Source organism: Crassostrea angulata, chromosome 10 (genome assembly GCF_025612915.1).
Source record: "Crassostrea angulata isolate pt1a10 chromosome 10, ASM2561291v2, whole genome shotgun sequence".
NCBI lineage: Eukaryota > Metazoa > Mollusca > Bivalvia > Ostreida > Ostreidae > Magallana > Magallana angulata.
The window spans coordinates 29,551,833-29,576,332 of NC_069120.1; the positions used below are offsets into that span (position 1 = coordinate 29,551,833).

At 31.5% G+C, this 24,500-nt stretch overlaps 1 protein-coding gene and 1 long non-coding RNA gene across 3 annotated transcripts; both read right to left on the reverse strand.

Moving 5' to 3' along the window:
• Positions 1 to 1,580: 1,580 nt before the first annotated feature.
• Positions 1,581 to 24,353, reverse strand: LOC128165718 (ADP-ribosylation factor GTPase-activating protein 1-like). Of its 2 annotated transcripts, XM_052830510.1 has the most exons (12): positions 24,175 to 24,353; positions 23,301 to 23,410; positions 22,841 to 23,012; positions 21,500 to 21,690; positions 21,223 to 21,291; positions 20,970 to 21,078; positions 20,481 to 20,537; positions 8,687 to 8,776; positions 7,919 to 7,978; positions 5,875 to 5,934; positions 5,242 to 5,351; positions 1,581 to 4,484 (listed from the first exon to the last, which is right to left on the reverse strand). In XM_052830510.1, exons 1-12 carry the CDS (start codon positions 24,232 to 24,234, stop codon positions 3,968 to 3,970), a joined length of 1,605 nt encoding a protein of 534 aa, XP_052686470.1. In that variant the 5' UTR covers positions 24,235 to 24,353; the 3' UTR covers positions 1,581 to 3,967. The 2 variants fall into 2 exon arrangements, with proteins under 2 accessions (XP_052686470.1, XP_052686471.1); XM_052830511.1 differs by lacking the exon at positions 7,919 to 7,978.
• On the reverse strand, positions 14,390 to 18,780 carry LOC128165719 (uncharacterized). The gene is made up of 3 exons (XR_008241085.1): positions 18,575 to 18,780; positions 16,575 to 16,792; positions 14,390 to 16,079 (listed from the first exon to the last, which is right to left on the reverse strand). It is a non-coding gene; the product is annotated as an uncharacterized LOC128165719 (long non-coding RNA).
• Positions 24,354 to 24,500: the final 147 nt, after the last annotated feature.

Below are 24,500 nucleotides of genomic sequence, written 5' to 3' on the forward strand. Positions count from 1 at the left end.
ACAGTGTATATCATTTTATTAAGCAACATCATTGGTTAGGAATATTCAAGGCACAATCTCACCCTAAAAAGACAGATAACTCCTACAAATATAATTCTATCTTACCAGCAGTGGACGCTGTGGAAATTAATTGTCATGAGATTGACGTACATGTATAACGCTAGGGTACAGTGCAGCGCGTTAGTTTTTAAGACTAGGGGTGTGATAGCAAACCTATTTTTGTAAAATCTAACGCACTGGGTATGGATCTGGTCGTTTGTCAAATAATAACGAAAATTTCTTTTTTTAAAATAGGGTGTAAAAACCCTTGATTATTGTACATAAAAGGAAGACCATGGCTTTACCGGAAACCTTACTTCAAATGCAAGAAGAAAATACTCCAAAAACAAGGCAAAAACATGTATTTTCGCATACCTGTTCTGACCAAAGATATAAGATGATACTGAATAGGAAGTATGGGGGCAACTTTTTCAAGCAGAGATCTTTTTTCACATAAATTGAAATGAAAACCAATATTTATAGTATATTCATCCTACTGTTTCATATCAACTTTTTTTTCTTGTCGAGATTTTTTTAGGGTAGGCGCGTGGAAAAATGACACCATGTGCCTGACGTGCACAACTATCAAAGCCGAAATGTAATAAACACCAAAATCGCTGAAAGGCTTTAATGATTCAATAGTTTGATACGATGATGTAGGCTTAAGGACAGGGTAATCATTTCGCGGGAACAAACAATTTATGCATGAGGATTTCAACAATATTTACATTTTTTAAAAATCTGGGTTTTTTTCTGTCTTGGTACACTTTGGTTGAATAATTTAGCTCGCCTGATTGATAGCTCGTTACTTTTCTGATAATTCATTTGCAGTCCATTAACGTTTAAGATCCATAATTTTCAAATTAGTCTTTTGCCCTTTTAAAAATATCACACTATAATTCACATTGCAATAATAAAGTTGTTTGAGGGGTGCCAAGTTCCTCATACAAATATATTGGAAAAATTTTCTCCAGAAGCCTTTGAGTAAACACTCATCAGTACAAAGGAAAGCTTTCTTTATATGATAGAAAATTACACCCCATTTACACAATTAAAATCGGGCATATTTAAATATGTATTTTTAAAAGAAAAATGGAAGAAATATATTAACAAGATTACAAAAAATATTCAGGTGAGTGATGTGGCCCATTTTGTTACAGTTATTGCCTATTGTCCAATAGCAGATATTTGGGGCAAAATTTACACTTACTGACTTCAACTACAGTATATAAAATTAATAATGAGGCCATTTTTATAAAACTTTGGTAATAACTAATCAATTAACCAGGGTCGAACCACAGGGGCATCTTATCCCTCTGCTCCCTGATATATTTATATATATATATGTCATAGAGAGCAGAATTGATAATATGCCCCTGTAGTGGTACAGGGGATACCACACAATAAGCTGTAAATTGTTTTATAAATATGTTCTCAAAATGTGTGCACTTTGTCATTTATTATTATTTTTTTTTAATAAAACTGATATCAAGCATATGAAATGGATATATCTCATACATCTAAAGAAAATACCGAATATCATGAGTTTAAAACATTTATTCCATCTTTTTCCAACAAAATATGCATTTGTGGCAAAAATACATAGCACATGTACATTGGATCTGTTCGAAGCTAAAAACATTTTTGTCAGAATGACAGCAAACTAAAGAAGTCTAGCTGCACCCAACTTCTTTTGACATCAATACATGATAAAACTGTGTTGAAAATAAGATTTAACTTTAAATTCCAGTATATTTTAAGGCTTATTTATTTACCCTCTTACAAGAGAGATAACTCTCAGAAAGATAACAAAAAAGGCATTCATTTCAATCATAGTTTTGATTCCTTTTTTTTTTTTTTTATCATATCACAGTCGAAATTCAATGCACAGAGGGTTGACAACTTTTTTATATTTATATTTTTTATAAGTGTACAGGTAAATTTTCATTATTATGTACAAATGAAATTAAAAAAAATAACAGAGCCAAGTTCATTAAAATCAGATTTGAGAGGACTCATTGCATGTACATGGATATGCCATTACACATTATTTGAAGTGGTCAGAATGTTACTGATTTAAAATATAATGATAAGAAAACCTCATACATGTATAATCAATGCAGTGACTTACTTTTCATAAGTAAATCAAATAATATCTTTAATCAAGGCAATTTTTCCTCAGTGACTATGATTGATGCATTACATTACTGTTTATTGAAGTAAGCAACTATTTTCATTAATGCACCAAATCAAATACTGTTTAATCTTGCTTTAATACTAGAAATATATTAAAATGGCCAACTTGCAGTTTTCATCTATACATCAAAATCAAAAACAGTACAACAAATTTAGGACAATTTATTGTCAAATGGTATCATATTTATCTTTTAAGAGTTGTGGAGAGTTTAGAAAATAACCTCTAATGCCCCAAAACACATACCATAAATGAAAATATAAAAGAAGCATGAAAAACATTAAAACAATTAACAAAAATTTGTTTTTGGCAGTTTGAGGGTTTGACTCAAAAATTCCTTCAACAAGAATTTAATTTACTAGGCATCAGCCATTTCTAAGACTCTTAGACTAAGAGAAATCAACATGTTTGCCTTCAAATTTCTCATTGAAAAAAAAAGGACAATGTTTTTTTTTTTGTTACATCACCTTCATCAGGCTGCAAGTTTGTATATTGAGAGTAAATATGCTGATATTAATCATACATAATTATGGACATGTATTTCATATCATACTATGTTTTGAGGAAATCAGACAAAAACATCCAAGGGTTTAAAAAAAAAACCCAGCTACAATAATTTAAAGTATAGTAGCCATTAACTTGTAACAGCAATTCTATCACTAGACACAAACCAGCTGCATCATTTGTTTGCAAAAACAATAACATATACAGTCCGTAATTCACTTAGCACTCTTAAAAGCGTATCTAACAAATATGATTAATAACCAATTTTAGATGAAATCCATTTGACATTCAATTGAGTCATCTTATTATTTACATACAAAAAAGGTTCAAAGATATTATTGGTGTATTTCTACGCACAAGTTTTTAATAATACAGAAAAGGAATGAAAATCAAAAATGAAAGTAACAACCTTATACTGTGAACTTGTTCACTTCGAGGGGGTCATTTTTTTTATGAATTGCTAATTTTTTTGTTTACATGTTTTTGTCAATATAATGTATAATTAGTAAATGGAGATTGTGTTTTTCATAGTTCAGTGAGGAAGTAAACATATGTGTGAGGGTTTCCATGGAAATATGAAGATCGAGTCACTGGTTAATTTTATGATTTTACAGTAATTGTTAGAAATTCTGCGATGATGATTTGGTCTTCTGCCCATCTCACTATTTAAATATTGGGCTCTGTGTGTAACAAATTTCCTAACCATTAACTTAGTATTGCACAATTTTCTATATTAATACATGAACTTGTACTATTTCTAGCTTTATAATGAATCAATCTAGCCATCCTATTCCAGTGTCCACTGGACTAGAATTGCACCTATTTGGACAACAAAATAAATACATGACCTTACAATTGCCACATTCATCAACATATTTAAAACTTACAGTAAATTAAATAATGCTTGACATTTACATATCTGAGCAATTTCTAAATCCAGTCATTTTTTTTCTATTCCTTTTTTAGAACCTGCAATAACTTTACATATTGACGTCATAAAACTTGTACACACAATTGCTGTTTATGGTGCATATACATACATGTATATGTATACAGTCAAGAATAAGGTTAATCAAAAAACCAGTAAAGCTAGGCTGAAATAAACATGCAGTGAGTGATATTAACTTATTTTTTTCTTAAAACAGGTCTTTATACAATGCTGAGATTGTACAGAAATCATGACAAATACTGGCACATAGAAATGGTATAACTCCTAACCAACAACCTTGATCATTTCAGCTTGGAGTTTTCTTCCAGACTCTGCCAGTTGTCATCATCATCGTCATCTGCCCAGACCTCATTGTCCCACCCTGAGGAGGTTCCCTTTGTTTCCTCCTCCTCCTCCTCCTCACCAAAGTCCAACAGATTCCCAACCAGAGGCTGCTTCTGCTTCTGGGGTGAGGCAAAGTCTGAGTCCCAATTCACGTCACTCCACCCATCCCCTCCAGAAGACGATTTGTCCCCTGATTTTTTCACACTTTTGTCCGATTTCTTACTCTTCTTCTCAGTCTTTTCCTCGCCCCAGTCATCCCATTCATCTTTGCTTTTTGATTTGGATTTGGACGACTGGAGTGGTGCGTCATCATTCAGCCACGCCTCAAACTCGTCTTCCTCGGTAAGTTTCTGTGGTTTGTTCTTCTTTTTGCTTTGGGATGAAGCCTCCTTTTTGCTCTGATAAGAGTCGGTCTCTTCCCATCCTCCCCAGGAATCATCCTCATTGTCCAGCAAACTATTCTGACTAGGATCACTTCAAAATAAAATTCAAAATAGTTTTATATACACTGTATATTCATTACTATCAGCTCATTTTTTTATCTTATTTGTCTTCTTAATCTTGTAGCAATAATTAATTATCCTACAGAAATGTCCCCCAGTCTTCTCATCGTTTTAAGTAATTAATGATTGTTAATCACAATGGAGCTTTGATTTATTAGAACACATTAAATGTCAACAAAATTGTTCAGATTAAAGAAAATTTCAATAAATAAAACACCAATACAAGAATATTTTAAATCATTTGAATACAAATTTTCATTGCAAATTGTTCACAAAGCAAAGCTTCCAGATTACATATTATGTTCACAATACTGAAACCTCAGTAGTACAAAGTCTTTCAGGAAAAGGAATCTGTTAATTAAGGTGGTATGGGACATCTGTCGATATTAATGTGGATTAAAGTCCATTATAAGTGGATTACTTTCACTGGTTTAGAATTTTCAAATTTTACAATATCTAACCAAAAAATAGCTTTTAAAAATATTTAGAAAGGTAAAAATTGTAAAACCCACAGTGGGATTTGAACTCATGACTTACAGATTCGTAGTATATCCTTCAAATCACTGCACTACCCTGTTAGATGACAATATTGGGAAAGAAACTACTTATATAACTGCACTTAATTTTATTGTTTATTTCTATAAACAATATGTCACAACATGGAAGTGTCCCATACCACCTTAATTGACAGTATTCATTTATTTTACTATCTGAATTACTAAAATCACCTGCTGTTTGATGACTTGTCTAACAGGAGTGAAGACTTCTCCCCTGGGCCCCCTGTTGGGGACTTAGAGTCACCCCACAAGGAAAAGTTGGTCCATCCTTTTGAACTGATCTAGAACAAAATCAAAATTAACATTTATTAACATGATAAACTTCAAATATTAAATTTTTTAACATTATATGTAGGTAAGAAAGATAGGGACCGAAATATAACATTTTCAAGGAAAAAACATTATTGTAACAAATTTTTCTATCATGATGTACTTGTATTACATTGCTGTAAAAATACTTTAATGAATATTTTTGTAGGGACTCCATAATTTCTTCAATTTATAATGCTTTCTTTTTTAATGACAAAAATTTGCAGTGCATTAAAAAACCACCCTGTGTGCTTAAGATGAAAAATTACATGTGATTGTATTTACAATTAATAATTTTTTCAAGCATGAATATAAGTAATAAACAGCATGTTAAGAAGTTCACCTGGATATGAACTTAGCTGGTATGTGATCAAATCCTCTGAGAAACCCTTCAGATTTCACAGGATTTGATCATGTGACCAATCAAGTTCATATCCTATTGAACTTTTTAAAATTAACATGCCGTTTATTTTTGAAATTATCATGAACACAAACCTTGGCTGCAAACCCGCTCATGGAGGTTCCGACGTCGTTGATCAAAGTACCTTCTTTCACCTAGTATAAAAAACAAGTTAGTCCATCAGTATTACGGAGTATAATTTAAGTTGACTTCTATTTTGGCCAAGCCAACTGTAAAACACAGTATAAACTAATCACATGTCATTAACTTGCATCACTCGTAATGTTTTCAACCTCATCCTTAGGGAAGACCCTAGTTCATTAATACTTGTCCATGAAAAATCAATACCGGTAAAACAAAATTTACGTTCCCACAAGCATCCTGTTTGGTAATAAAAGTCTTCATTAGCTGAGAAGGCTTTTTCAGACTGAAAATCATACTAGTTATATAACTTTTGTCTTAAATGAATGCATTACAAAATCAACTCCCACCAAAATTAAGTGAAAAATTATTTATATATAACATGGTTACACTTTTTTTCAAATTTGACTTTTCCAATGTTAGTATTTACAAAGCTTAACTAACTGTAGCCAGCCTAAAACTGACATCTGACTAAAACAAACTTGACTGACTATTGGTCGGATCTTAGTTAAGTATCATTAACATTAAAAATGGAAAAGTAAAAATTGAAGAAGAAAAAAATCATGACCATTGCCAGGCCTTTATATATAATTACATGATTTTTACAAATAAACAAAATAACATATGGTACATTAAAGGAATAATTGATCCAGAAATATTCAGGTGTCTGCTAGCTGGCAAAGCAGAGTGTGGTTATATATAATATAGGATGAAGAAATTGTAATATCAATTACGTTGAGTAGCAAACAATTCAATCCAAATAACCTATGAGTCATGAATATATAACATGATAAAACATGTATGCATAATGACTGCATCACATTTGAGTGTAATAAAACCCGTTCTACATCTGCATAATGAATTGCCCATAAAAATCTGGCCATTGAAGCAACAATTTACAAGTGTAACATTATTTGATTACATGCTGAGAACAGTACATGTTTATATAATTTAAATATTATCTGGTGAACATCTTAAGTCGCATAAAGATTTTTTTTTAATATCATGTCATATAAATCCGATATAACTATATACCCATACAGTGCCATACTACATAATATAAAATATTAGATTTTTTTTTTTTTTTTTTTTTTTTTTTTTTTTTTTTTTTTTTTACAAACTTAGCAAATTCAACAGACTGATCAAAAAGCAATATGTATTATACACAAGTATTAATTGTGCATTGAAATGAGTATATATTCCAAATGCCTTAAAACTCCCCGAGATTCTGAAAAATTTTACGAGAAAAATATTTTTGTAAACTCTTTGTAAGTACCACAAAACTGCAATTTACATAATTTTTCCCCAATGAAACTGAAATGATTTCAAATGAAACACAACTTATGATAAATTTATATGTTTTATTTATTTCTGTTTGAAATGATATCTAATGTACAATTACTGTGCTAATTTTGTCAATTTAAATACAGAACTAAAAATAGATCTGTTGTGTCAATCTCAACTTTTGAAAGGCTGTGAGGTATATTGTAGATGGTCTTTTTTTAGCAGAAAAAATGAAAAAAAGAGCACATTTATCAGATAATATGCTTATAAAATAAGATCTTGGATGTAATAGGATTTGAAACCCTCATTCATCAATTGCTTTTTTTGGGGGGAGGGGGGGGGGGGGGGGGGGGGGAGTGGGAGGGAATGTTAGACAGGTAAATTGTTACCAATATTTCTGCTGAAACAACCATTTCCATATTAAATTATAAAATGTAATACACTTTTTTCTTGAATTTTCATATCACAACAAACAAAAAATCCAATAAATATATATATAAAGGGTTTTAATATTGAATTAGTGGAAGGCGGGGGATATTGCTTTCTCTAGCATATCTGTGAACAGTGTTACATGTAGAAATGTTACATGTTACAGGCTGCAAAATAAATGTGAGACAGGATTTAGGCCTGGAAGCGAGAAAACAGCACTGCAGAGACATTGCTTTAGTTTACACACTGGCCTGTATCACAGCTCATTGATATGCATGTACTTACTCGGCTGGCGAAACTGGACATTGATGTTGAGACATCATCCAGAATTTTACCTTCCTTTACCTATATTATAATCAGTGCCCACATATTTAAAAAAAATCAAAATTATCTTCATTAAGAAAAGTTTGTTGGTGAAATAACACTTCTACATTTTTAAACAGTTGGAGAGAAAACGCAGTTTGAAAATCAAGATAATATATTAACATCACCATATTTACATGTATACCCAGTACATTTTTATTAACACTTTCCGCATTTTAAACAGGCTGCTAGATAATAGATAATGTTGCAGAATAAATATGGTACATGTACAAACTCCCATCATTTGCATTCTTATTTAATCCTCCATAAACAAAAAATTATTTTGCTATTGTTTATTAAAAGTTCCGTAGTTTTTAAATGAATCATTTAATATGAGTGGTAGAAACAATCACAGATGGACAAACTACAGATAATGAAAAAAATAAAAAACAGTTCTATGGTACATTTAATACATGTATCATCCATCCACAATGCCAAAATAAAATAATTGCTTGTTTTGAATTGCCTCTCGCCTCATTGAAATACTCTCCCCACAAATCAATTTTATTAGTTTTTATAAGGAGATTTTTATTTTTCAAATTTAAAAATGTAAAAAAAATTCCTTCCCCCCCCCCTCCTGGGTCTAGAAAACCCTAGGTGGCAATGCCAACCAAACATTTTTTAAGGATGGCCCAAACCCTCTTTTCCAAAAAAAAAAAAAAAACAAAATGAAGGAAAAAAAAAACAAACCTTTTCTTTTGTGGGCTTTATAACTGATTCATTCACTGTTAGTCCGAACTCCTTTGTCTTCTTTGAAGCAGCGCTAGCAGCTTTGGCGGCCTAAAAAAAAAGATGTTGATAAAGTCAACTAATCATTCTTAACTTAATCAGTTACAAGATCACCATAAGTAAAGATATTTGAACTCAAGTTTAGCACTTTCTATGGAAGATTTTTGAGCTTTAATGGAGTAAAAAAATTGTGAAATAATGATAACATGAGAATTACAAAAAAAACCCCCATAAGATACAAAATCAATGGTCTCGTATTTTCACAATAGCTTAGCTGCACAATGACCTCAAATAAATTCAGTACAGTACTGTAGAATCATTTTGAAAGCAATTTTTAAAATATTCCGAGGTTTAGATGCAATTTTTCTCATGTTCAGAACCCACAAATGTTCTATTCATCATGCTTCTTCTAGTGAAATATACTCATGGCTTCAAAAATAGATGTATCTGAAATTCAATAAGTGGGTATGGGCCGGAAACATGAATCTATGATAATTCAGAGCTGTCACGAGCTGAAACGATTGAGAACCATAAAATATCATGAAAATGTGATAACCACTAAGACCAATTAACTCTTACAATGAAATCTAATATAACCCACTTATATTCTTATTTACTAGACATATAAACACAAATTACTGCCTATTCTTAGAAGTAAGTTGTACTGTTTATTGATATGGTTTGAACTGATGATGACCTGCATGGTACCTACCAAACCAAATATACAGAGCAATTAAGCAGGAAATTCTGAAACGACTGAGCATCATTAATTAAAACTCAACATCGGCACTGAAAATAGTCTCCGATCTAGTGCACACCATGCAATGCCACAGCTTGATCAGATATTGCTGGCATGGCAATCCTTAGATGAGGCTTTGAAATTAATCATCAAAACAAAAAAGGAACAGCCCAATTCAAGCAACATATCTAAAATGCCTTGTGAACAGAGTAATTAACAATATTGCTTGTGGACATAAATTTCTCTTTTTCAGCTCGGTTGTAGCATCACATGCATGGAGCAAATTCTCTAAGGTCTTGGATAGTTTGGTACTCTCTTCAATTAGCCGGCTTTTTAAATTCCCACGATCTGCTCGCAATCCAATAAAATGTCCAGATACTAGGAGGGGAAATTCCAAGAGCAACAATAATTACAAATTACATAAGTCTGCTATTGGCTTTCAAATTATTTTGTCTGCATTAGCCTGTAGGTCTGTCTGTGTAGCAATTTTCAGTTGCACTTTTGTCTGGTTTTATCATTCTGCTAAGAACCAATACTAGAACATGATGACTTTGAAATCAACTTTGGCATTTTCTGATGATTTCTTACAAAAAGTTGCATGCATGAATATGGAGTATAGAAGATAACAATTTGGATATGTGAATAAAAGTACCGGTACATGAGTGTTAAAATATTATACATGTATTTTTAAAAATGGTGGATAAATTTATCATAAACTGCTGTTGTCATATATAAAGTCTTTGCTACTGGTGATTTTAACTTTTCAATTTGTCATATTTCATTTGTATCTGAACCCAAACAGACATTTTGCATACTTTAATAACTGTGTATGAGATAAAGTGTTCTAAATTTCTAGCAATCAAATGTGAAGATCGAATTACTATTTGTGTAAAATAATGAGAATCAGCCCTTGCTAATTTAAAATCTCACTTTAATTTTGTGTGAACTATGAACAGTAGATTCCTTATCTTACGCCAGTACTTGATTCTGCTATTGTGTAACAAATCCTTGTATTATAAAATTGTAAGCATAATACTTTGATTATACCAGGTAGTTTTACTTAATTTAAAACTATCAGAAAAATAAATAAAGCTTGATTTTATACCCTGCAAGCTTTGCTTCTCATGACTTTACCTTGATATTTATCTCTCACATTTATCTATAGTGTATGATATAACAACAAAAGCCCAAGCAGTTATGATTTTATATTCACGCAATTTGATACTAAATATCAAAATTGCGAATTACATGTAAGTACATGCATTAAATTTATAAAATAAGGAATATAAATAAAACTGTATTTTACCATATCATAATAGTGTGAGAACCCAGTAAGTTGCAAGAAATTGTGTTTGAACCATTTATATAATATATATAAAATAAAATATATTCAAACCAATTGCTATTTTTTTTCTGCTTTCTTGTTTCTAATTTGGTGATTTTCTTCTGTCTTATCATACTTTACCTCTAATTTTTAGCACTGTCCAAATATTCAATTGAATATTGTACTCCTTTAGACAAATCTAATTTTAAAAAGTACAAACAAATCTTACAATTTAGATAGATACCCTACTGCATGAATGATATCCAAATGTAAAATGTATGATTTTCACTTTGGATACTTAACGTAATATGTGCTGCAATTTCGATGCTGAATTTTTTTTTTGCAAAAATGTTATTTTCTACTAAAATGACAAAAAATATCATTGTTTTAGAATTTTTGTTAGCCATTTTTTTTCATTGAAAAGGCCATTAAGGCCATTATGAAAAGGCCTTAATTGGAACAAAATTGAAATTTTTGTAGTCCTGTACAAAAATTGATCTGCTATATATTCCTTAGAAGAGAAATCTTTCCTTTGACAAAAACTAATGATATTTTTCAAATCTTATCTATCATAAAATCTTAAGTTCCATGTAGACTAACCATACTAGCAGGTTTTTGCAGCAAAAAATAAAATTCTAAAAAATACAGCTCATATTGCTTTAACAGGATAGAAAACAGGCAATCAACATCCATAAATCCTTCTCTCTTTATCTTTACCTCAGCCTTTTTTTTTAAAACATACAAATCAATATGTTTACCTAACACATCTATCAATCTTTTGAATGGTGACAAAGAGTATTGTGATGGGCTTGCTGATACAACATCAAATCGTATAGCGATATAATTAATGTGGTTTAGAGTTACGTTGCATGCTCTCAAAATAGGAGACGATGATTCACATCTCTTTGCACAAAGACATTACCTCAGTGACATTTCTGTGTTGCTACGAAAATATATTTCAAGACCAAAGTGTTTACTAAAATGATTTCATTTCAAGAGAACATCCTCATAATGTGTGATGTTTTACAATTATTTTTGATTTTACTAAACTTCATATTTTACTGAATATTAAATACAGCTTGTACTTAGTACATCTGCAAATACGGGTACTAAATATTCTGTACATGTGAAACTGATATATTAATGTACATAAATTTGGTTAACTTTTGCAAGTTGCGAATAAAGTATTGGTTTTGCTGGAATATGACCTCATAAAATGTCTGAAATGGAGAAAAATTGCCAAGAATTTCAAATGCCAAAATAACTGCTATGCATATATAATTCTGTTAAGACGAGAGAATGTCTGATGAACTCTCCTCCAACAATATTATTGAATCTTCTTTATAAGTGTAATTCGTTATATTCTTCAAGTTTACAACATGTAATAATGTAACGGGGAATAAAAATCACTTTGCTGAAAACGTCAATTCATTACAAGCCAAGCCTTTTCGTGTTTTACTGTAGTGTGAATTTATCAAATTATTAGGCTGCAATCCTTTTTTGAAGTAATCTTAAAAATCTGTTATTTTCATAACTATGCTCTTGAATTCAGCGAAGTCCTAGCAGGGAAAGAGTCATATTGCATACTTTTTTACAATTAAAATCCTTTGAAAAAAGAATACTCTGTACAGTACATTATTTGTTCCACTTCTGTTTTCAAAGACGATGTCAAAATAAAACTAGTACTAAACAAATTGTGAATCTCTTTTGATTTACATTTAAGTAAGAAAAAGAGCCATTAATTAAGCTTGAGATAAAAATTTCTTTGATCCTGTAACCACAATATAACATATTGCCAGTCACCAAGGAAACCAATGAGATCTAAAAGTGACCCATTTATGAACACTAATTAAAACGAATGACCTGTCTTTAATCCCAGCTGGACTATTAACAAATCTCATTAAACCACATTTCTTCTAATGAAAAAAAAGAAGGTATTTGACAGTTAACCCACAGAATGAACTACGGATACAAGAACACATTGTAAAACATTTACCTTTGATTTTTCCAAAAGAATTTCTTATGTAGAGTATTTTTCTTCCTCACTTTGATTTAACCAAGGCAAGAAAGGTCTGGATACCTTATAACTACGAATGCACCATCTGCCGCATGTCTGAACACTAGAGTTCAGGGGGGGCTGACTCAGCCGCAAAAATCAATACAAATATAGCCATTATCCTCAGATCCAGTGATTAAGCGATCTGCCTATTACAAGGTCCCCAATTCACAGTAACGACACTGCATTTTCTGGGTATCAAGACAAAGGGATCATTTTCACTCATAAGATAATGCCCTTTCACCTTGTTTATTAATTTTTTTTTCAGTACTGCATTTTTTTTTAAATGTAAGGGGGCTTGTGCACAAGAAAATTATCAGAAAGGATACCGAAACATTAAATTGACACATTTACAAACAAATGAAACACATTTCATAGTGATTAAAACAGCATGCAGATCTGCTCATTTCATAAACCGCTAATTAAAACATCTAGCTCTCATGAATACGGTTTCATTACAAATTCAATAGAAATATATATGACGCACATTGTCATATTGATTCAGAAAGCTTGACTTAATAGATGTTTTTGTTGTTTGGCTGTATCGGCTGGCATTAAGCAGAAATTGCATGAAAAGAATAAGCTTCTTCTGCATATCATTGTTTTATTTTTTAGCATTCAGAAAAGTGGTAAATTTCTGAAGGCTTCCAACCTTACTACTTCCTTTAACTTTGAACAGAATCAAACTCATCGACCTTTGAACTAATGACCTTAACACCAATGACTTTTGCCACAACTGAATACTAGGTAAGTATCGGTATGAAAATATAAAAGCAAGAAAAAGAGATTACCAAAAAAATCATCAAATAGATATCAGCTGTATATATACACTGTACATAATAAATTCATGCCTTTCAATGTTTTACGCTAAAGCATTCAAATCAAACATTGGATGGACAATTAAGTGATGATTTTTATTGATTGATTATGTACATGGACCCATCTACAAATAGCACTCAACAAACATCTATTGTAGGATGAGATGAAGCATACTCAAGGTTGCATGTTTATAAGACCGGGGAGGTGGGGAATTCCCCCACCTATATTGCCTTAATTACCCGTCTTTTATTGCATTTCAAACACAATGTAGCTATAAGCAAGACCCCAAGACCCCCTGCTACTTTTTCATTTCCTCCTTCTACTTTAATTTTTAGAGACAACCCTGATACTTAATTTTCAAGAAAAAATCAAATTTTTACCTTTAACTCAACAAAATCAAACCTCTGTTTTAATTTAGATGATAATACAAAAAACCGATTTAATTTTACTTTTCAACACTGCCACCAATACAAGGTTGATGTTTTTGGTCTTATTTATAAACTTCGCTAAAGTAGTTGTCGATAGATATGTACAGATTTCCTGGTAGAACATTATATGGATTTGAACCTTTCTTACACAATTAGACCCCTTCCCCATAAAAAAAAATAATAATGGGCCATACGTTCCACATGCTACCTAAGTAAAATAAAGATCTAATTTAAAGATATCTTCAGGCTGTGTAAATTTGATCAATACTATCAAATCAAAATCATTTTCTTCGTTAAGGGAGTATGGGACTGACACCAAAGTAATTAAAATTTTTTAAAAATTGGTTCAACAAATAGCATTGCATTTTTTCTAACAAAATATAACAATTTTTTGATAGGTTAATATGTTTGTTTCCATGGTAACGGTATCCAAACATACCCTTGTTGGAAATACTTCCGTTCATCAAAATACACCACTTACAACAGAAATGAAGCAATGCTACATCGTTTATAGTAATTTTATTTCATTTTTCTTATATGGTATTTATAATACATTGACAGAAGAACAATTTATTAGAAAAAAAATTCTGAAAGCCTCCTCAGTATCATACAATGTGCGACCGAATTTCCTCTGCATGGTTTAAATTTGTTGCTTTTTGTGTTGACCTTCAATGCAAAATGGTCAAAAAATCTGTTTTGATATAATTGGAAGTTTTATTTTTGAACTTAAACGAAATATACAAATGTTATGCTTTCACTGGAAAAGGAGAAACTCATATGTCAATGACTTAGATAAAAAGATATTGCAATCTGAATTTACTCTGGTCTGTTTTTACAATTTCGCGCCATTTTCACTTGATCACTATTCTAGTGTAGATAAAATAATCAATACCAACTTTTTGTTCAATAAACATTGAGTCAATTAATAATATCTTTACTACAATGCTGGTACTTTATAAAATTCAACAAAAAAGTAAAAAATTATTCATTTAAATCTCAAATTTCCTCTGCTTAACTTGAAATTCCTCTGCTGAAATACAAATTTTTAAACCATTTGCACCTTATAACACTATACCAGGTAGGAACAAAATAATTCTAGTAGGTATAAACAAATAAATATTTAATTTATGATTTGCTACATGTATTATAATTATTTTTTTCAACTCTGAAACATAAAAAAAGATTGAAATCAGCATTACATCATGTACAAAATGCACAGTACAAATGCCGAATATAATTTTAAGCTATTTTGGCAGAACAACATCCATTACTGTTACAACCATATATTATGGTATGATTTTTTTTTAAAACTAATCAAGTTTATACTGGACATTTAACTCCTCACATGTATATGTACAATGTAATAGATCAACAAACTTATACAAATAATGCACCCAAATCAAAAGCCCTTTCAACATTGTTACATGTATTACCAATCTAGCATAACTAATGAAGCTGACAATTACCGCTCCAGAACGAACGCTATCAACAATTTTATTATATATCTAACATAAATATTGAAGCAGACAAGAGCACATCCTTGGCTTATCCTTGCAACATCTGCTTTTTATTTGGGCAAAGATGTAGTATAAACATCTTTTGAGATACTGTATGACTTTGAAAGTTAAAGTTGTGTGTTATTTTTTCACAATATAGATGGTTCCTTAAGATTTCCTTCACATGATAAGCATCCAATGTTTTACCAATATTTGTGTCAATGTTTGTCCGAAGTTTTGAAATCATTGTGCTATCTTCATCACCAACTATTGTCTTTATACAAATAGACCCATCATTCACATCCTTGACCATCTCTTCTATCATGTCACTCTCCATGGCCTTCATAGAACTTTCCGTTCCAGTTGATAATGCAATCATGTGGAGGAGGTGTTGATTTGGAATTGAAAGACAAAGTACATGTGCGACAGGATTTCGATCTTGTTGAAAAGTTTTCTATTTTCCAGAAAATGTCCCGATCATAGATGAATAACCTGAAAGATGGGGTATAGCATCAACTTAAATACTTATACATAAAGAAATATCTAAAAACTGTTGTGACATTCAAACACAAGGATTTCTTAGGATGTACAATTTATGGTTCACAAAGACTAGGCCTCGGACAATTCAGGGTTTATTCAACTACATGTGGTTCGATTTCCATGGCATTCAAAAATTATATAATTTAGAATTTACTGATATAATAAACAAACGTTTTAAATGAATGAAAGACTTTCAATTGGCACACTCATGCTAGGAGTATTAAAAAGAATAAAATAAATGACAAAAAATATATTGCACAGTGATAATCTCTGGGACTAAGGATTCAGTCAAAATATATTAACTTTTACCTTACTGTATGGGGGCTTTAATTTGTTGATATGAAAGAGTATACCCTTGAAATCCATGAAAATTTAAACCAATCACAGTGATACACTGTACCAAACGAAATTACCCAGTAGTTTATGTACTAGTAATTTATCAAATACCTGATAAACCGTCATGACTTCACTCTCTCTATCTATTCTGCCAACCAGCATATTTCTATGTATAGCTCTTCTTCATTAGAAGATCAATACAGTCTAAAAATGGCCTCGACCATCGGGCTCTCTTAAATGCGTATCTGCTTACATCCCTAATTCCACCAAACTCCTCCACTGTCTCCAACCACAATCAGACATTTGGACAACTTCTTCATGGTCAACATCTGTAATATTAAGTTACATAATCAGGAATTTTTGCACCATGAGAGAATTTTAAATGGAACACCAGTTGGTTGCAAAGTTGATCAGTAAAAAAAATATATGCATGTGTACTTGATATTATAAAGGCATAAACAGACTCTAAGGTTAACTCAGATTTAACAAACATAATAATATTTACTAAGAGAGGAATAGTTAATATAAGACAATGACTTCTGAAACTTTACTTTTAAATTACATGTTCTCCAATCAGATAAATGCAAATATTTCAACATGGAGAAGGGCATGGGGCTGTGAAAAGTAATTTTTGAGGGAGCATTATTGTGAAAGACTGAAAGTCACATAAAAGCTCCAGACACTGTACAGGTGTTTTAACGGGAAAAAAAGATACCATCTGAGGTTGACATTGTACTTGACATCTATTTCACACCTATTTGAAATTTATTTTGCTGTCAATATGTAAATTATGAGTTAATGTGTATACCATAGTGTATATCATTACAGAAAGTGTTCAATCTGTCTTTCTATTTTAAAATACATCTCCAGACGTCATGGGTTTCCAATAGTCTAACTCTTAACCCCACACATAATGGCTGTCAGTTTACAATTTCTATCAAAACTAAATCATTTTTAACCTCACTCATATATAGCATCAGAAATTACTGATACAAAATCAAAGTCATCATCATTTGCAGTCTCAACTTGTAGCTTATAGTCTGTCCCGAGTTACTGCTTCCATCACTTTTTGATTATTTTTAATAAAAATACACATACATGTGAAAGAAATGCTGTTGAAGTCGATAAAAGGGAAAATATACAGGATATCTTAATTGACAAATTATCATTTTTCACTCATAAAAGTTCACTGGAACAAAAACAAATTTCTTACAGAGATTTATAATGGGAAATGTTTACGGTACATCTTTTCTCCATTCGGAAGTACTCCGAACACCTCGCACAATTTTTCAAAGTTATCATCCGGGCTTATTTATGGCTGATGCAATGCAAATGCAAAATCTCAGCAGACTTTTTATTTTGGGATGTGTATTGAAACCCGAAGAGGTAGAGGGGGCGTTTCAAAACATATAATCTGGACATTTTTTATAATAGTGGATGAACGTAGTTTGAACTCAAAGGTATTTATGATTATCGAAGTATCAAGCGAAAAGAAGTGGAAGCAAAAACTTGGGATAGAGTATAAATATAAATTGAATGCCAGATAATTTGACTAATGAATATGCATAGAGACGACAGGAGATTTCATATGTGTGGTATGACATCATTTTGAACCATGCATTGAAAATCGACTACTGGAAACATCTGATTATCTGAAACATGTGACGACATGATACACATTCTGATATATGTTAGAATTAAGTTTAACTATTTAAATGAGAGACATAAAGAATTCTACTGTGTTCTGATATGTGTATTGAACCATAGTGGCATACTGTCAAAGACTTGTATAAATAATTATAATTATTTTTTTTATTATGAAATTACATCTCAGGTGCTTGGGGCTTTACTAACGAATATGTACGATGCTTACTTTGATAGGCATAGGTATCTTACATATCAATGCTTGCGCTTGTGCATTACAACGCCATAGCATTTATACAAGAAAAAATTAATGATGTCCATACAAATTTTACTTTTACTCTAGTCTCAGCAAGATTCGCCGAAACTGAAAATCTGAAAAAACGTCTATCAAAAACTTTCAGTCTCGACGAACTTAATCCTGCTGAGATTACAAATACTTTTACTCTATCAATGAATGTAAGTCAAACCTGGACATATCGCTTTTGCTGGCGTCGAGTCATCTTCCTCCATCTCCGATGAGAATTTTTCAGCTGTAATATCAAAATATGTGATTGATCTGCCCAATAGAGCGTCCACGTTCGCACTACACTATCCCTTTTCTGAGCTTTAGCAACCTTTATGTGGCGATTGGTCTTCTCAGCGTTCAAAATCAAATCGTTTCCTCCGCATTGCCAAAAACTGAACCGATATTTATGTCGTAAAAAAAGAATTTTGGGTTAAATTAACTCTTATTATCATTTATATTCACGATTTATTATTTACAAAACCTATAAAACCCTTTCCACTATAAATTATATTGTTTAAAACCTTAGAATTGAACAAACAGATTTAACGACCGCGAATTGGTTTACGTCATTCAGAGTTGCGCGGTAGATTCAAAATCGTGAGTCCCATACTTCCTTAATCCAACAAAGGTGACAAAAAATTAACATTTCCATGATAACTTTTCCAAGATAACATATTGTATTTAATCTGCATATCATACAAAACTTGGTGCAATGGGTAAACCACACAATCAAGTAATAAACTCATGCTGCTGCATTATTTGACAGTTTTTTATTTTTTTTTTTTTTACTGTATTGCCTCAGGACAGCTTTTGAATGTCTCATACTACAGGAAAGCTTGTAAAAACTAAATGAGTCAAAGACTCTCAAAAAGGAACGGTTTACCCAATTTGTTTTTGCTGAGCTGAAATGAGTCCTTAAACTTTAATGCAAGTAAAAAAAAATTTTCAATAAAAAAGAATCATTAACCAAACCCATTTATAGCTTTAATATTTTCAAAGACATCACATTTATTAGAAATTTAGAATTGTTAATATGTTCAGGAAATAGAAAAAAATTGAACAGAAGCTTTGACTTTGGGTAGTTGTGTCAAACAGCAATGTGATGTAGGCCTGTCTATTGCATTCTAGGCCACTCAGTCGTGGCTCTTTGAAATCAACAAGATTTGTGTGGCTTTTGAGCTAATGCTGTATGTTTCGCTTGAAACCAGCATCATTTTAACTTGTTTTAACAAGAAATACCGGTAGACAGTTACATCCTACTGAAAGTCCAAGGCCTTGTTAAAATGGTTCTACCATACACACACTGAAACATAATTGATATTCACACACTTTTTAACTCAGAGACTTATCCAAAGTTAGATTTGAACCAAGAACCTTCCAGTTGATGGTAATATGGACATCACAGTTTTGCAATTGGCTCATCAATTGCAGAACGATTCTAGTTTGATACTCACATTTAAAAGAAGTGATGTACAAAAAAAAACTTCACTCCAGTTTTACTTTTACTTTCAAAACAAGTTTTCACATGTTTGAATTTCATTTAATTCCTCAAAATTCAATTTTTTATCATACGACTTAGCATGCTTAAAACTCTGAAAAAAGTGTATAAACATAACAGCATGCAGATTGATTGGATTTTTGTGCAAGTCATTATGACAATGGTAAAAAAGTTAATAACAGAACATATAAGCGATAACTTAATTCTCTTGGTCAACCAAATTGCAAGTCATGTTTAGAAATCAAATTACATGTACTAGTAGCCTATATAAACGGTACATGAAAATCAAAATATCACAAGCTGATGATCCGACTTCCAAAAATGTTGTAGCTACCATAGTTAACTTCACTTATATGAGAGAACTGGCTATTCTGTTTTTTTTTAAATGTTCTGATTGACAATAATAATAATTGACATTTTTCTTACTTACTTTCTAGTAATGTCATGAATCATAAAAGTTATCAGTATACCTCATATCATTGTTTAAAAAACAGTTAGAGAAGTGTAATTAACTTCTCAGACACCTGATTTGGATATGAACAAATGAAACAGCGGAATGAAAAATAAATCTTAAGTATTATAAACATACCTTTTCAGACGCAACTGAGGCAAATTTTGTGGCTCCAATTGTAAACGATGACCAGCCCTAGAACATACAACACATCTACATGTACTTTACCTTTATCTTACTATATATGCATTTACAGATATATGGTATTCATTACATTGAGATTTAATGGATTAAGTTTGGTCATCTGGAAAAAAATCTAAGCAATCAATAACATTAACATTCTGGTATCAAAACATGTAACTATCATATTCATGACTCGATAATGGGAATCTCTTGATCCTTAAGTCAGAAGCATACAGCAGCATATTTGCCTGTCAACTTATAACTGAACCTTGTCAATCATCAATGTTAAAACAGGAGTTAAAATACATGGATATTTCTAAGTCATTGTTAAAGATCAAGGTAGGATTTGTTTCTTCAGTGTAGACATCTAACAAATCTGAACTTTTTCTCGTAGATTTATTTAGGCGACTATAAATTTGATAAGAAAATAGAATATTTACTTACAGATGATAGAGATGATAGAGTCGTGTCAAAGAAATCATCGTTCTTTGACTGGGGAGCAGGGGAACTCCCAAATCCTACATATTTCCCCCCTTGACTGGGTGGCAGATCGCTGTAAAGACAAGGGATGGTGGATTTAGTTTCACACAATACAGGAATTTGAATGACTTTTTTGTGAAGGTAAATTAATACATGTGCGGTATCATCCACAGTTGAAAAGTTTATAGATGAAAGAAAGACAACTTTAATTTCTTACTCGGGTCTATTGGCATTTTCCCTTTGTTGTCGATCAAAGAAATCATCCCTCTTCTTTTTGAAATCATCACTGTTAAAACAAAAAAATTCAAAGTAAAGAATCTTTTCTTATAAGTTTTAGACAATTTCAACTGAAAAATGTAAAAATGATTTCAAAATTAAGGAAACACAAAAGTAAAATTTAATTACATCTGTAAATTGAAAAAAATTCCTTTGGAAATTTAAACATAGAAAGTTTCTGAGTGACTCTTTTTCCTTGTTTATAAAATATGACTCACCTTTTGTAGAACTCTGCATCCTGATAGTTATCTTGGTAGCTGTCGTCTGCACCGAAATTGCTGTAGCCATTGGAGTGGGGTTTTGAATAACTGGATGACTTTGGCAAGGTACTGCGGGGTTTGAATGCTACGTAGTCTTTTGCTGAGGAGGTGGATATACTCCAGGATTTTCCCTCTGCCTCTGTTGTTATCTGAGCAATACAAAACTTAATTGGTAACTCTCTCTTGCAATAAAGCTCATAAAAATTTTGTTTATACATTTGTAAACGTGTTAAAAAAAACTTCACATGAATCTGTCAATGTATAAATGAACAAGCACGAAATATATGTATAAAATATTTTATTTACTGGCTAAAATATGTGTATAGATGTACAATGTATAACATGTTCTCTGCAACACTTAAGGGTTGAATACTTGTATGACCATAATAAATGGAGTATATGTAGATTTACTTATAAAGATTCAATCTTGTGCAACATAAAAATAAATATGGTTTAGGTGGAATACCAAATCTGGAAAAAAATCACTCAAATTAACAGTAATTTTTTTGATTATGAAAGATATAATGATAAATAAACTGTACACATGTCAAATATTAAGCAAAAAAATTGCAGTTTAGGGATAAAAAATGAATATCTAAAAAATTCAATTCAGTAAGTAACTATAAAAAGCCGCGCTGGGATTTGAACTCAAGATGTACAGATTACAAGCCTGACACTTTATCCACTCGCCTATAGAGTACCGATAAGTTACATGTTGCCATTGACTTAATTCTTTAAAAAAACCAAAATGTCCTTTCAATCAGAGGTCAGCCATTTTGTGATTATGTGTTATTCCACCTTAAACCCGTAGAAGTTACAAGCATTTCACGTTTTAAAGACAAACTGTGTGCATAACACAAACTAAAATGCAGTAGATTCATCAGATGACACATTAGTGGTACATTGTATATTAAAACCTTGGAACAGGTACATGTGCTGAATATCTACCTAAACCCAGGATGCAAAAAAATGCTAAATTTTAAAAAATTTAAAGTAAATTAGAACTGCTGCCAAGTATGTATGAGCCAGTCCTTTGATATCGTGGTAGTTAAATCATTTTGTAGAAAAATCTATCAATACAGAAATATTTCCAGAAACTAATGTTATTGTGAGTTTCCTCTATTATATACCTCATTGATGTTCAGCGTGCCTCTGTTTACTATGTCTAAAAATATCCAGACCTCAAATGTCAATTTCAGCGCGTGCTACTATACGTGAACAGAATTACCGTGATACCATAGAACCTGTGATATGATAGGAAACAAATATACATGAACAATTCACCTTCACATTTCATACCTTGTCTCGTAATAATGCCGCAGCTTTTGAGTTGTATTTATCCTGAATGGACATTCCATCAGAAAAGTCTGACTGTGACTGAAAGAACTCCAGTGCTTTTCTGTTTCCTCCCGCCTTCATTTTCTCTAATTCAGAGTCTTTCCATTTGTCCATAGAAACAGATCTTACAAAACTAAAGGAAAAACATTGGAATTTAATGGAGAAATACTAGATACTGTGCAAAGCTTACACAACAACATCACATACACGCATTTATTTAGAACTTTAGGCAAAAAATAGATATAAATTATATTTCCATTCAAGAACTGACTTATTAATATGCATTGTTTAAGTTGACTGATCCCATTGACATCTTCATATCTTATAGATTGACTATGATAATTTTCATAACAAGAAACAGGCAAGCAATAACAAACATGATGAATATCCACAGTGTTTTTGTGGGGGGGTTTTCAGTTACCTTAAATGTACACCTAATCCTCTGTGTTTTCCTGAGCATTCTAGACAAATCCATATTCCATAGCTAACGCTGACCCACTGAGGATTGTGTGCACCGCATTCAAAGCATTTCTAAAATAAGAATAGTTTGGTTATTTATAAAATGAACAAATATTTTTTTGACGCTATTCCTGAGACAACATCTTGTGACATAAAACTCAGTGGTTGAGCATTTGACTTAATTAAGTGAAAAAAGTCCAAAGATTATTTTTTGGCTCAACTCTATATGTTTTCTTCCTTAGCTATTAAACTTTCATTTTATATGGAACATGATATACTTTCAGTTGTTTGAAATACAATGTTATATGGATATTATACGTGGTTAAAATTATTCCAATCCTCAGATTCTTCGTTAAAGTGTTTCTACTACTATTGCTCCTAGCTTCACCTTCGCAACTTTGCACTCTCCATCGCCCTCTTTTCTCTCTCTCGGTCGATTATATTTAATTTGATAACAGTATTATTGGAATTGGTATGCATCAGCTAGACAGTGTGGTGGTACCACCAGGCTTACTATTTACTTGGTTATTTATCATATCTTTAAATCAGTGCTGGCGAAGCCTAATTATTATGTATTCCATATAAAATGTATATATGATAATACGAAATCTTTCATTTTCATTCAACTATCCTTTGAAATACAACAGCTGATTTGATGTTTGAGAAATTTTTTTAAAGATTGGTGTCCCTGACTTTATATTGAAACCTACACGTATTCTTCAACTGGGCCAGGAATAACATACTTTTGTCAATTGTGGTTTTATTATTGTATCCACCGGTCTTCGCCTAGATGGTATCCATATTCTACTTTTTATAAAAATCGTCCAAGAACTTACGTTATTGTCGTCTTTGAGACGAATGTCTTTCAAAACTCTCTTTGTTCGTGGACTGGCCATTTCTCCGATTCTCTATAGGCTATATAAAAAGTTACAAGTTAATCTGAAGTGAAACCGCAAGGTTTTCTATACTTTTCTTATATTTCGTCTTGAAACTTGGTGAGTTGTCAGTCCATTAACCAAATATGACGTAATGAGTAAAGCTAAATGGTTATTTGCGCACTTTACTTAAAAGAGAAAGTTGAATTCAGAATTTATAAAATACATTTTTTATTAATACAAAGTACTTTTAAAAGATATAGGAATTATTTCAGCATATTGAATGT

Coding starts and splice junctions, on each gene's coding strand:
- LOC128165718 (XM_052830510.1), bottom strand. CDS start 24,234: ATGGCCAGTCCACGAACAAAGAGAGTTTTGAAAGACATTCGTCTCAAA. Junction 7,979..8,686: donor TAAAGCCCACAAAAGAAAAG/GTTTGTTTTTTT, acceptor ATTATAATATAG/GTAAAGGAAGGTAAAATTCT. Junction 5,352..5,874: donor TGAGCGGGTTTGCAGCCAAG/GTTTGTGTTCAT, acceptor ATTTTGTTCTAG/ATCAGTTCAAAAGGATGGAC.